Source organism: Poecilia reticulata, linkage group LG17 (assembly GCF_000633615.1).
Source record: "Poecilia reticulata strain Guanapo linkage group LG17, Guppy_female_1.0+MT, whole genome shotgun sequence".
Classification (NCBI taxonomy): Eukaryota; Metazoa; Chordata; class Actinopteri; order Cyprinodontiformes; family Poeciliidae; genus Poecilia; species Poecilia reticulata.
Genome location: NC_024347.1, coordinates 17,378,165 through 17,391,969, shown reverse-complemented (window position 1 = coordinate 17,391,969; position 13,805 = coordinate 17,378,165). Strand labels below are relative to the sequence as shown.

The 13,805-nt window shown below is 37.5% G+C and overlaps 1 protein-coding gene across 6 annotated transcripts in view; it reads right to left on the bottom strand.

Moving 5' to 3' along the window:
- Positions 1-2,327: 2,327 nt before the first annotated feature.
- Positions 2,328-13,805, bottom strand: part of tep1 (telomerase-associated protein 1) — a 34,138-nt gene continuing 22,660 nt past the window's right edge. For 5 of the 6 annotated variants that reach the window (XM_008434019.2, XM_008434020.2, XM_017310210.1 and 2 more), the window contains 23 exons: positions 13,595-13,805; positions 13,310-13,430; positions 12,749-12,873; positions 12,554-12,653; positions 12,176-12,331; positions 11,564-11,779; positions 11,207-11,263; positions 10,483-10,618; positions 9,834-10,085; positions 9,105-9,256; positions 8,890-8,997; positions 7,930-8,034; positions 7,680-7,809; positions 7,499-7,584; positions 6,379-6,505; positions 6,167-6,297; positions 5,898-6,022; positions 5,421-5,564; positions 5,209-5,308; positions 3,598-3,781; positions 3,384-3,466; positions 2,587-2,691; positions 2,328-2,474 (listed from right to left, as the gene is read on the bottom strand). In XM_008434019.2, coding sequence (XP_008432241.1) covers positions 2,355-2,474; positions 2,587-2,691; positions 3,384-3,466; positions 3,598-3,781; positions 5,209-5,308; positions 5,421-5,564; positions 5,898-6,022; positions 6,167-6,297; positions 6,379-6,505; positions 7,499-7,584; positions 7,680-7,809; positions 7,930-8,034; positions 8,890-8,997; positions 9,105-9,256; positions 9,834-10,085; positions 10,483-10,618; positions 11,207-11,263; positions 11,564-11,779; positions 12,176-12,331; positions 12,554-12,653; positions 12,749-12,873; positions 13,310-13,430; positions 13,595-13,805 — 3,074 coding nt within the window. In that variant the 3' untranslated portion in view covers positions 2,328-2,354. Of the gene's footprint in view, positions 2,475-2,586; positions 2,692-3,383; positions 3,467-3,597; positions 3,782-4,451; positions 4,454-5,208; positions 5,309-5,420; positions 5,565-5,897; positions 6,023-6,166; positions 6,298-6,378; positions 6,506-7,498; positions 7,585-7,679; positions 7,810-7,929; positions 8,035-8,889; positions 8,998-9,104; positions 9,257-9,833; positions 10,086-10,482; positions 10,619-11,206; positions 11,264-11,563; positions 11,780-12,175; positions 12,332-12,553; positions 12,654-12,748; positions 12,874-13,309; positions 13,431-13,594 lie in introns of those variants that run through there. The other variant, XM_017310211.1, reaches the window with a different exon arrangement.

The window sequence follows — 13,805 nt, the reverse complement described above, 5'->3', positions numbered from 1 at the left end:
TTGAAGCATGCTTAAACTAAATTGGTACTTGTGAGATACAATAGATGTTAACTAAAATATTAACCATGAGAATATACCTAGTACACTAGCACTGTACTTGCATACTTAAGTTTACTATTGTAAACATAAAATTAACTTGTGTGTACTTGAACGTAGAAATATTCCGATTTAATCTGTAAGTTGGCAGAAAAAATGTGTTGCTGAAGCAGAAGACAGATGATGCGAGAACGTAAAAACCAAAGTTGTAGGTCTATTTGATATTCAGAATATGAGGCGATTCTTTGAATTCATCAGTTTCACTGCCTAGTGTTATTACTGTACTTCAGCGCCTCTAGTGGTAGAAACGAGTATTACAAAAATAAATGAAAATACAAAAACGAGCCTCAAAATTCAGCCTCCTCTCAAAGAACTTAGATTTTTTTAAAACTCTTCAGGCAAAGTGAATTTAATCAGACTTAATATATCACATCAATGTTGTGATTTGCTCATCTTTAAGGGAAATATGAAGAAAGAAAACAAGAAATCTTAGATTTAGATTTTTTTTTTACAACAGCCAAAACAAAAAAAGTCTTTAGATGTGCAAGTCTTTATGTAGAAAGTATTTTCTTTTAACACAGTGCATGAAGACAGACTGCCAAAGCTAAAAACACTTTCAATGATCCTACACCTTCAATATTCTAAAATGTATTTCAGGATATTTTGCATTTCTTATAAATTAAAAACAACAAACGTGTGTTGATTTCTCTGCTGTTACTTTATTGCTTTTATTATGAATCATCATCTCCAAAGTAATCCACTCACCTTTTCAACTGAACAGGATAACATTTATAGGATCCGTTTCACTAAAGATGAGCAGAAATTACCATCTACAACTCAAAATATTTTATAACATATGTTATAAAATAACATTGATCAAAAGGATTGATGAAAAATGAGCCCGACCTTAAAAATAAATTTTTTTACTGTAAATATTTTATAAATAAATAAGAACTGCACAGATTACTCAGGTGAAATAAATAATGTATCAGAGTATATTTTAATTAGGCTGCAATTTTCTGAAATACATTTCTAATTTGTTATCAAATGGTGTATTTTTCAACATTATATTCAAAATGCAAAATAAATTTTTAAAAACATGCTTCTCATGTTTTGTCTTAAAATGCAATTTTGACACACAAAAAAAGAAAATTTAAAATATACTTTATATTAAATAGATTACTAAAATTATACTTTGGATTATCTTCTTAAAAATACTTATACGTTAAATATTTAGCATGTTAAATTTCTATTTTTTTAATTTGGGAAATGCTGATAGAATTTGTTAAAAATGAGAAAATATGAGATTTAATGCAAGAAAAAAGGAAGGAGAACTTTATTCATATTTTTTCCCCCATTTATTGAAGATAAATAAAATAAATATCAGGCACAACATAAAGCCACAGATTCCCCACCTTCTAACAGAAAAACACAAGAAGTTATGCTCATTTGCAATAAGTATTCAAGTATTGCACTTTGTAAAACAAAAACAAATCTTTGGTAAACAGACTTGTTAATTATTACCGTTTAATTTAAGCAGCTAGGCTGGGCGATAATCTCTTCTTTTTTTTTTTTTTACCAAATCCAATTTTAATCTTTTTTTTTCTAAAAATTAAACTAATAATGATAGAAAATACTTTAAAAAGTGGATTTTCCATTTAAATCATTCATTTTGTGCGACAGAGTATTAAGGCCAGGCTACGAGTTTAATTCTTGTTTAGCTACAAAAATAGTCATAATAAAGCAGAATAAAGACAATTTTACCAGAAAAATTTAAGGTTACAACAAAAAAGTTATTTTAATGAAAAGAAGCATTAAAATCCAACATGAGCAGCTCAGTTTGTGTTATTTCTTCAAAATAACACAAACTGCTCAATCTGCTCAAATCCTTCTACTGAAAATAATTTGATGCTAATAAAAGATAAAGTTAATATTTGTAAAATTTATTTGTAAAACTGAAACCAAAGTATAAATTCACTAGATGCTCAACATTGTTCATTTAATTATTTTTTTATGTAGGAGTCGTCATAATAATGACGACTTTATTCTGGTAACTTTAACGCTTCCACTTTATTGTAGTACATTCTTATGTCACTTCAAGTATTCTTGTCATATTAGGACTTTATTCTCATAATTAACAAATTTAAAAAACGTAGCGTGGCCCTAATGTTTTGTGGCAGAGGGCATGGTGACGTCACTCTGAGCCACGGTGAAAATTTGTCTAATGGTCTAGAAATTAAATCTTCCAACATAAAAATTTCCAATAGTCAATAAACTTGATTAAACGCCCAGCCCTATTAGCAGATTTATTCAGAGGTTTAATCTTTCCAGGAGAGGAAGTAAATCTTTCCCCGTCCATCAGCACAGACCAGCTCACTGGGATTTCCTGGATTCAGCTCCAAAAACAGAACCGGGCCTCCACACACAAACATTCCCACCTGAAACACAATAAGAGCACAGATTATTTACTACAAACGGAGGATTAAATCCATCAGAACAGATGGATTAGTGCGTTTTTCAGGAGGTTTGACCCTAAAGGTCGCGGCTCACCTGTTTCTTGGTGTTTCTGTCCCAAAGCTTCAGCGTTCGGTCGCAGGAGGCCGAGATGATGACGCCGTCGGTGAGTTTCAGGTGCGTGATCCTGTCCAGATGGGCCTGAAGAGAAAGTATCGTCATCATTATCATCATCATCATCATTAGGATGAAGAAGGTTATCAATTATTGATCTCAATCAAGACCAATCAAGAAAACTTGCAGACAGAAAAAAATAACTTTAAAATTACTCAACTCCCTCCCTGCAAATTGAGTTTATTCATAAAACAGACAGACCTACGTGCAACATATTAGGGCCATTGTAGATTTTAAAAAATGTAGTTAATTTTGGCCAAAAAGCTAATAAATTAAGATATTAATATCAGAAATTTTCTGGGGAAAAAACTTCAAAATTTCTGAGTTAGAAAAGTCGACAATTTTCAACTTTTGGACATTTTCTGAGTGTCAAAAGTCAAATACTTTCAGTTTTTCAAACCTTGAAATTCTCAAGTTTTTTTCTAGACAATCTCTGAGATTAAACTAAAAATGTCTCAGTTTTATCTTACAAATATTGAACTTGCAGAGCTCAATCATTTCTGCGTTATCAAATTTTGACATTTTCTTGTACATTTGCTTCGTTCTGTCAAATTTAGCCTAAAACGTCTCAGTGCTGCCCTCTTGTGTTGAACGGTGGCTACTGCAGGTGAATGCTCCTAATGTTTACAATATAAACATTAGGAGCATTAGGCAGCCATTATATCCGGGCTGTGATGACTGTAGTTCTGGATCAGATGTGATTTTGGAGAAGATCTCACAGGTTTTCTGTCACTCCAGGAGGAAACATCCGGATGCTGATTGAACCACATGTTTCCGTCATCATCTCCACACACCACAAACTCTGAAACAGAAACATCTAATTAAAACTGATGAAATAGTTAAAAATTTGGTGGGATTTGGTGTATTATTCTGACTGAATGAAATTTGTTACCGTTATAAAAACAAGCTTTTAATCTTTGATGTTTTTGGTACCTTTATCCACAGTCATGGCAGTTATCAGGCTTCCCCTTTCCTGCTCTTCCTTATTCTCTCCATCTTTCTCTTCCTCTTTCTTGTCCTGTTCCTCTTCCTCCTTCTCCTCATCCTTCTTGTTGCTGAACTTCATGCTCATAGAGCTAAAACTGGAGTTTACAGTAGTTTCTGGGCCCAAACCGAACTGAAATTAAATCAAATAAAAATAAAACCAACTACATCCATAATTCAAGTCAATATTATTTCTTTCTTGTTTTGCTTTTTGCAGAGAAACTTCTTTTTTTCAATAAAATCACTGAAAATCTGTTAACGTTTCAATTAAGTTCTAATATAATGAAATGAATCTGCCCATTGCGACCCAAACATCTTTTAACCAGGCCTGTCATGATTACAAATGTTGCTGGAGGATAAATTGTTGTAGAAATGGTTACAATAATATTGTTATTTCGAGAGAATTTTCAGCTAATATAATAGTAAAATGGCATAATGATGCAGGAACACATTCTCAAAGTTTAAAGAACATTTAGCACTGGAACCGGAAGACATTTAAAATATCTAAAATAAATAAACAAAACAACAGAAACAACAAATAAAATGAATTATCAAGATTCTGTAAACAAAATTATCCTTAAAAAATAAATAGTTGAGACCAAAATGCCACACTGAAGACTTTCATTATTCAGGTTTTGGTAGAAAGAAAAAAACCCAATAAATCATCCAAAGTTTGCTTTAATCCAGTGGCTCCCAAACTTTTTGTCCTGCGCCCCCCCAGTGGTTTCCAAACATTTTCTGGGCCCCCCTATCGATTACAAATAGCTGGGCAAAATTAATCTATGTAGCTGAACATAGACAACAACTTAGCCTACAAGCTACTTGTTAACAAGCTTAAGGTGCTGTATTGATATTAGCTAGTCATTGTTTAGCTATCATTACCTGCATCCAGCAGCTTTACTCAACAGTCTGTTAGTTTGGGGGGAAAACTGTGAAAAGTTTTTAGCGTTTTGCTGGTTTGCTGCTAACACACCTGTGTAGCTCTGCACAGCAGCAGCAGGTCTCCTTCGCTGCCGCACAGGTCTAAACCCAGCGAGCGTCGTAGTGTTCATGTTGCGTTTAAAGGCGGCTCGGAAAAACATGTTACCACATGTTAACAACGGATTAAACAGTTTTAACTGGTGATAAAAGTGACAGAGGACACAGATATGGGAAGTGTGAAAGCCCCTACCGTATCAAATTGACATGGTAATAACAGAGTTGGCCATTCTAAGGTAAAAACCCAGCGCATACAGCGTTCATGTTTTATTTGTTTTTTTTCCCCATGCAGGCGGTGCCCCCCCCCGCAATGGCACGGTGTCCCCCTAGGGGTCGCGCCCCACAGTTTGGGAACCTCTGCTTTAATCTATCATGTGATTAGTTGATTTATTGCTTATTGTGACAGGACTAGTTTAACCCTTGTGCGTGTGAGGACTGATACAAATGATACGGGTGTGTGGTCGGTTGGACCCCATTTGTAAACACAAGGGTTAAACTTATTCTGTTTGAGATTTGTCTTTTTCACTGACACTGCCGTTGAATGTAGCTTTTATTATTGCAGAATATATTAAAGAAACTCACAAAAAAGCCCAGATGAATTTCTCCGTCACCTCTACCAGCCAGCCACACACTTTTCTCATCGTTACGAACGACGCTCAGAATATCGACGTTTAGAAACCAGCTGAAAACAACAGACATACACAGCAAAGATGGACATAAAACAGAATTAAATGTGAGTGATGGAGATAATTATCCTTTGTTTTAGATCAGCGATTGAGAAAACAAAAAGTTACCTTGAGCTTTGTCTGTTCCACGCGTCGCCTTCGTCTTCGGCCACGTCGCAGAGCATCCCCGGGTAGGTGACGCCCATCAGCAGCGAGCAGTAAAACAGGCGAACCATCGGGTTTCTCACTTTGTAGCTCCTCACCTTCACCAGGCTGCAAGCAGCAGAAGAAGTACAAACTTTTTGGAGACGAGGATTAACTGCTTGGTTTAAACACACCAACTCACCAAGTCATCAATAAAATACTTTCATTGATTACTTTGGTCAGAATAGTTTCTGGAAAAATTAGTCCATTCAGCAACAAATTCTGCAGCACATTTACATGTTAAGGTTGTCAAAGTCAAGCTAGCATAACTGAGCTACGTCTTTATCTTACAAAATGATCAAATGAATCATTAACCATTTTAATTTTGAAGCTTTATGGGATCATGAAGAAAACTTGTTCACTTCATTCCTGGCTTAATTTTTTTATTTTTTATCTTTTTACCTGACTTTGGTGTGTTGTTGGTTCCACACCAGCTTCCACACGTCAACAACCATGATGTTCATGTAGGAGACGGCGAACTGGTGATCAGGCATCCAACAGGCAGCCGCGATCGGGCCGTCCGACACCTGCAACCAAAACAGACAATCACAGAAAGAAGACAATGAAATGAAAGGCTGCACATTTATAAATATACAAATTCAAGTGAATTCTGACTCTGGATTCAATTTGCAGCCTGAAAGAACCAACATAAACACCTGGGCTAGATTTACCTGCTTGTGGTCAACCACTGAGTTCTGGTGCCACAGCTCCAGCAGACCGGACTCGTAACCAACAAGCATGAAGTCGGCGGTCTGAGAGAAGCACAGCGCTGAGATGGGGCCTTTCCGGTACGCAGAAGTGTCTGTGCACGAGCAACGGAAAATACTCGTTAACTATCAGAGTGATAGTTTAAATAGGGCAGCTGCATGGTGAAGAGATGTACCAGTTCTCCAGGCCCAGCATCTCAGGGAACCGTCTTCAGACACAGTGAGGAATTCTGGGACTTCTCCTTTCTGGGCGACGCCGTGAACGGCACCGCTGTGACCCAGGAAGGTGCTGAAGTGTTCGACCTGGAGGAAGGAACAGCATTAAACCTAAGAAAATGTCTGAATCAGCTGAAAGCTGGAGAGTAGATGTTAGAAACGGGCAGATCGATTCAAAAGTATAGATAATATTGATAAGATCAATACTTTAGTTTCAGTCTCCGTCTAAACATTTTATTTTATTTTTGTATCGTAGCTTCTCAACGCTACCTCAAAAGTAGGGCTGCACAATATTCCTGAAAAACTATCACAATTTAAGTGTTTCTGGTTAAATACTGATTAGTTTTTTATTATAAATGCTGCCAAACTGGCGATGTGACCTTTCCCGTTTTATCCAAATTTTCTACTCCATGCTGTTTTTTATTTTATTTTTTAAGCAGTCATGAGGCACAGTGGCAAAAGTTTAAACTGCTACTGCGCCAGTTTCTCAACAGGTCATTGCTAGGCAACTAAAGAATGAGTGGGTTGCCAGGTAACCAAAGAATGAGTGGGTTGCTAGGTAACCAACGAATGAGTGGGTTGCTAGGTAACCAAAGAATGAGTGGGTTGCCAGGTAACCAAAGAAGGAGTGGGTTGCTAAGTAACCAAAGAATGAGTGGGTTGCTAAGTAACCAAAGAATGAGTGGGTTGCTGGATTGTTGTTGGATTAAACAGAAGTGCAAATAACCAACATTCGTCTTAATTGTATTTTTTTTATTTGTTGCTTTTAAGATTCTATAGTTGTGGGTTTAAATAGCGTTTTACTGGCGATGTCTTCCAGTGACATCTAATTACCCAGAAATATTTTTACATTTCCTGTCAACATAACATCTTTTAATACAAAAACACTGTGGACAACCGTTGTACCGCCGGTGGAACACCCCGACCACTGGGCCTGGATACTGGTCCTGTATTTACATGAATTTGGGTCAATATGAAAATATGCAGCATCGCACACGTCTAAGTGTTGCACATCAAACCTTTGCAAACACTAAAAGTTGAATTTAATAAGGTGGGCGGGTTTTAACTGCTGTGAAATACCTGCAGAGGTTTCCAGAGCTGCACTGTGCCGTCGTCTGAAGCTGTGAAAACGGTCAGCTCTCCTGGTTCTGTTTCCTTCTCCTCGTCTAGAGACGAAATTTCAGAAAAAGTAAAAATATTGGCACCATTTTTGACTGGACATGAGAAACAGTAAACAAGGAGTCTAGAAAAGTTTCAGTACCAGCGTTTGGGAGCAGAGAGCAGTGGTTTATTCGTTGCTTGTGGGCGGAAATGTGGCAGATTTCAGTGTTTTTCTCCCAATCCCAAACATGCAGCGCCCCCTCCGAAGAGCCGGCGATCACATGCCGACCCTGCACACAGAAGCAGCAACACTTAAAGACAAACTTTTAACTAAATAACAGAACCAGTAAGGCATGTATGTGCTTCATCAACGTGCTAAATTATAAACTGTGAGTCTGTAATTTGCTCACCAGGCAGCAGACGGAGGTGAGCGGATTCCTCCAGGAGATTTCTTTGAGATGAGAACCAACTTCCAGGTCCCAAAAACAAAGCCTCCCGTCATTTGATGAGCTTACCTAGAAGAAAGCACAAGAAAACCAAGAGGAAATACTAAATGTCAGGAGTTTTTCAATGTCCAGTTCAGAATATTGGTGAGATATAAATCAGAGTTTGTAGCAACCAGTTGCATTTACTTGAGTGACTTTTGAAGAAGAAAAAAAAGTACTTTTACGCAGTATTTAACGATGCTGTCCTTTCTACTTTTAGTTGAGTAATTGTTTATTACAGGGAAATAAACATTTCTGGATTTTCTACCCACTGAATGAAAAACAATTATTTTTTAACCGAAACCTTTTTTTTAACAAAAAGTTTGAAAAGACAACGTCTCAGAAATTTTAGGTAAATTCCAGAAATTATGTATGCTTCAAAAGTAAAAATTTATCAACTTTTAAAAGAAATTTTCCAGTTTTTTTTTCTCAAAAATATTAAAGTTTTTTTCTTGAAAATTTGCAAATATTGAAAGTCAGAAATTATAAATTTTTTTTGCATTTTCTGAGATTAATAAAAATTCTGTGCTTTTTGTAGCAATTTTTCAAATACCAAACTCAAATTTCTTTGTTTTTTCTAGAGATTTTTTTTCCCCAGAAAATTCTGAGATTATTCTTAAACTTTCGGTTCTCGTTTTTTTTTTAACTTTTCAAACTCAGAAATTCTCCTGTTTTCTCTTGAAAATTTTTGAACTTTATCTGAACATTTTTGAGTTTTTCCTACAAAATGTCTGGAATTAATCTCAAAATGTCAGAATTTTTCACTAATCTTTTTTTGTTTTCTGTCCAGAATGGCTCCGATACGTCATCATACAACAGATACAGAACAGTTTTCCAAATAAAGTCAGAAGGGGAAGAGTTCATTTGGAGCGGAGGTGAACTGACAGCGCAGTCGGGAGTCCAGGCGCAGCCGGTGATCCAGTCTCTGTGAGCGTTGGGGAACGATTTCAGCAGAGCTGCTTGATTTGGGTCGGCGCTCCAAACCATCAAAGCCTGGAAACAAACACAGGCGTCATCAGAAACACTCCCTTCAAACCAAACAGCAGACGTGACAATGTGTGAAATGGAGGTCGGCCGACTAAACGAGCTGAAGTGGTCACCTGATCTTTTCCACCCGAAAGCAGCCGCGACCCGTCAGGACTGAACGCCAGGCAGGTGATTCCTCCCTGGTGGCCGCGCAGCAAAGCCTTCGCCTTCAGCTTGGAGGCGTCGCTCAGATCCTTCAGAGGCGTCAGCGCGATGCTGAAATCATCTGTTTCAGGTGCAAACAGGGAAATTATAATCAGTGATGCACCGACTGCAGTTTTCTGGCCGATCACGATCTTTAAAAGATCTGTTGATTCTGATTTTGGTCGATACCATTCTTTCATTTTTAATCGTAAATGTCACTAAATATAGTAGGAAAGTCGCTGTGTTGTTAACAGAGTTGTAAACTGCAAGCGTGCAGACATGATCCGATGTTGGTCAGAATCTCAAACTTAAGGAAATCTGTTCAAATAATTATAATAACTAGCTCATATATCTTGTTGAAAAGTTACTTGTAAGTTAAATTTGTCTTATTTCATGTGTACTAAATTATCTGAAGGTAAGATTTAGTTTTTTTGCAGTGCAGTAAAACAAGCCTTTAATTTAAAACTTACAAGCTGACATAACTTTTTCCTTTGTTTTTGTTTCGCCCCCAAAACCATGAAGCCCTCAGCAGCCGTCATAATCGCCTATATCAGACGTACAGAAACCAGACACGCATTTTTTCACTGATATTAACCGATTTTAAGTAGAAATCACTCGTAACTGAAATGTAACTTAAAGTGCAACTATGTGTGTTTTACCTGAAGCTGAAGCCAGAACCGTGGAGTTCTGCCTCATCACCAGGATGCTGCCGGTTTGCATCCCGATCATCCTCAGCTGTTTCAGCCCTTCAACAACTCCCTCCTCTCCTTCGTTTTTCCTCCACAGCCTCAAATGTTTGTCGCTTCCTCCAGAAATCAGCAGCTCCGGCCCGCTCCGCTCCGGGTCCTCGGGAACCCAAAGCAGGCAGTGCACAGACACCCCGAGGTCCGTGGAGGCCCAAATCTTTTCACCTGCAACGACGACAGAGAGTCTTTATATAATACATTTCATCATTTTATGCTGAAATTACACTGAGATCCTTACAGATGAATTATTTAAATCACTTATCTGAGTGATTAAGCCTTTATTTTTAATTAAAACTAAGTTTTATTTTCATATAAACAGTTTTAAGAGATTGTTTTACGGCAATTAGACACTTGAAATTCATTTGAAATATTTTTCACAAATTTAATTCTACAAATCAAGTTTTACTTTTACGTAAACAGTTTTAACGGGACATTTTTGCAGTGTGCCATCAAGACTCAATATGATTTAGTCCAATTTAGTTAAAACAAGTTTTTAAATTAAAAATAACATATTTTCTCCTCTTAGATGAACCATTTACTCGTCTGTTAAACTAAAACTCACCTGAACCGGTCCTAAAGAGTTTGATGCCGTCGCCGTGGTAACCCACAGCAGCGTAGTCGCCGCTCACCGCCACGCAGAGCGCGGCCGGATCCGATGTTGCACATTTTAGCTTCTTCTGAGGAGGCTCCAACTCACACTTAAAATATAATAATAATAATAATTTGAAAAGAACGAAGATAAACTTATGTTTTGAAATATTAAAATGTAACAAACTGACTTTATCCTTAATCCAAACACTAAATAAATCAACTAGTGCAGGAGTCAAACACAACACCGCTTTAAAACTTTAGCTATAAAAGATAAGAGAATAAGTATATTGTTAAAGATATATTAAAAAAAATGTTTTAAATATTTTTTCATGGAATATTTGCATATCACTTTAACAGCAACACTAAAAGTGGAAATTATATTCTTTAGAATCATTTTTCTTGCAATTTCTTAAAATTGCGTTTCTTCAAATATAACAAATTTTCTCCAGGAAAGATTTATTAAAAATGAGTTGTTTTTTAAACAAATCTTCATGTAACATTTGGAGTTTTATTTATCTGGACTGAGGAGAAAACGGCTGCTTAAGATTGCTAAGGTTGCAGACTCCTGTTAGTGTTACGTTTTTCTCTTCTATTTTAGATTTTTCCAAAAACAGCCAACATATATTGCAGTAGTTACAAGTTCAATTTAATGACATATCTGGAAAAACATCACTTATGTAAAAATAGGAGCTTACTTCATCACTTTTTAAAGCAGTGACTGAGCGGCCAAGTCCTCCTGACCAGAGGTGGAGCTGTTTCACAAACAAAGAGAGACTTTCATTAATGTTTCAATGTGTGACGGAGTATTAAGGCCACACTAAGAAAAAATACAATTATGAGAATAAAATTGTACAAAAGTAAATTTGCAATAATACAAAAGTAAAGTCATAATAATATGAAAATATATAATATTTTGAAAATAAAGTCAAAATATTATGACTTTATTCTCATAATTTTATTTTCTTAGCGTGGCCATAATACTCCGTCATATCATTGCAGTTTTGAAAGTTTGCATTCATCTTCCGTCAGCAAACTGAACCCGAATGTCTCACCGTGTGATCGGAGCCGGCGCTTAGCAGCATGGCACCGTCCTCCAGGAAGGCGAGGGTCTCCGCGGCGCCGCTGTGAGCCTGGAAGACGCCCACGCAGGTGGAGGTGGACACCGACCAGAGCCTCACCTGGCCGGACACGCAGCCGGAGCAGAGCATGGAGGAGGAGGACGGCGAGAAGCAGAGGCTGCGCACCGACCGCCGGTGACCGCACAGCGACTGAGGGACAAATATATCGCTACGTTTTAGTCCGACTTTCTGGTTTATCCTAAAATTAGAAATATCTAAAAGAGATTCGCTTTTTTTGTGTGTTTCAACAGTAGTTCATTCACTTTTCCTAGAATAAAATGTAAACAATTTTCAAACATTTTCAAGGTAAGTTTTCAAACTTTTCCAGAACCACAACCGAGCTAAAAACACAAACCAATTTAAAAAAGTCAGTTTCAATCCAACATTATATTTGATCAGAACATCATTTATACATTTTTAAGCAACAATCAAATAAAAATGTATAAATGCTGGAAAAATGAGAAAATCTCGAAATGTACCCATAAAACACAGAAAACAACTTGGATCTGAAATAATTTGCAGCTCTGCTGTCAATATAAAACTTACAGTTTCTATTTTATTCTGCAGCCAATTCCACACGATAACGTTTCCATTCCAGCATCCCGCAGCCAGCAGGTGACCCTCGGGGTCAAAGGTCACACAGTTGAAGGGGCTGGTGCTGGGCAGAGAGGCCACTTCATTAGCTTTAGCAGAAGACCAAACCTAAGAAACACAGATTGATTCAGAAAAAAAAGAATGTTACAGACTGTCTGGAGTCAAATGTGTGAGTAAAAACGTCTCGACACGTTTCGGTTTTTTTTTCTTACAAAAATGGATACAAAAAAATGCTTTCCGGAAAAGTTGATGTTATTTTGAGTTAATTGTTGTTGCATAAAACCAAAGAATAAACATGACAGCATTGAATTAAACGCAGAGAAGACGAACTTTCAGCGTGAGGTCAAGGGACACAGTGGCGAGGTGTTTCCTGTCCGGAGTGATGTCACTCGCCGTTATCGTATTAGCGTGACCGTCAATCAGAGCCGTCCTGCATCAACAAGAAACCACACACTTAAAGTCACTTAAAAATAAAATAATAATAAATATAAATAAAGATTTCAATGGTCTCAGCGCTCTTCCCACCTGCATCCGTTCAGGACGTCCCACACCTCCAGCCTCCCGTCGAAGGAAGTGGAAACGAGCCGCGCGTCGTTCAGGAAGACACAGCTGGAGACGCCGTCGCAGCTGCTCACCAGCGACTTCACTTCCTGTTTACAGGACAGAGGAAATCCACACAGTTAATCCTCACAAAGAAGAGGTGGGATGACTCTTATGACTTATTTCTCATGATTTTGTGATTTTTTTCTCATAATGTTACAACTTTATTCTCACAATATTATCAAGTTTATTTGTACAGCATATTTCAGCATCAAAGCGATTTACATAATAAAAATACAATAAGACCTAAAAAAACCATCTTACAGTCGATAACTGGATAAACATTACATTTTTATGAGTACCATCACCAAAATTATAAAAATCAAACATGTTGGTCAATGTTTCATCTATTATGGTTCAAACAAAACTAAACCGGTGGGTTTTGTCTTGATTTAAAGGAATTCAGGGTTTCAGCTGTTTTGCAGTTTACTAGCAGTTTGTTCAGGATTAATAGCAGAGATAAAAATCTGAATATAATCTCAGTACCTGTCCAGTTTGTACGTTGACAAAGTGCAGCGTTCCCTGTCCGGTACCAACCACAACCAGCTGTTTGTCCGGACTCAGAACCACACAGGTTGGTTCAGAGGAGAAGGTCGACACCAGCGCACTGAGGTCAAACACAACAAACTAAATCTTTACAAAAACCTCAATGACAATATGTCCTTTAAATAAAAACCGATGCTGCTTGCAGACTTTAGTTTTTAATTATAAGCTAGTTGCACTGAGGCAAACACGTCTCTCTCTAACTGCAACCATAAAAGTAAAGCTTACCTCATCTCTGGAGCGTCGCCTTCGCTGCTGTTCAGACACTCGATCACACGGACGCTTCGTTTCCCCTGCAGGCCTGAAGCCCAGATGTGAGCTGATGTTTCCGGAGGCTCGTTGAGCGCCTGCTGGATGAAAAGCGCCGGCCACGGGGAGAGCGTTGAGGTGTGGCGCTTCAGAAAATCACGACAGTCGTCCAGATGTTTATCCAGGTCAG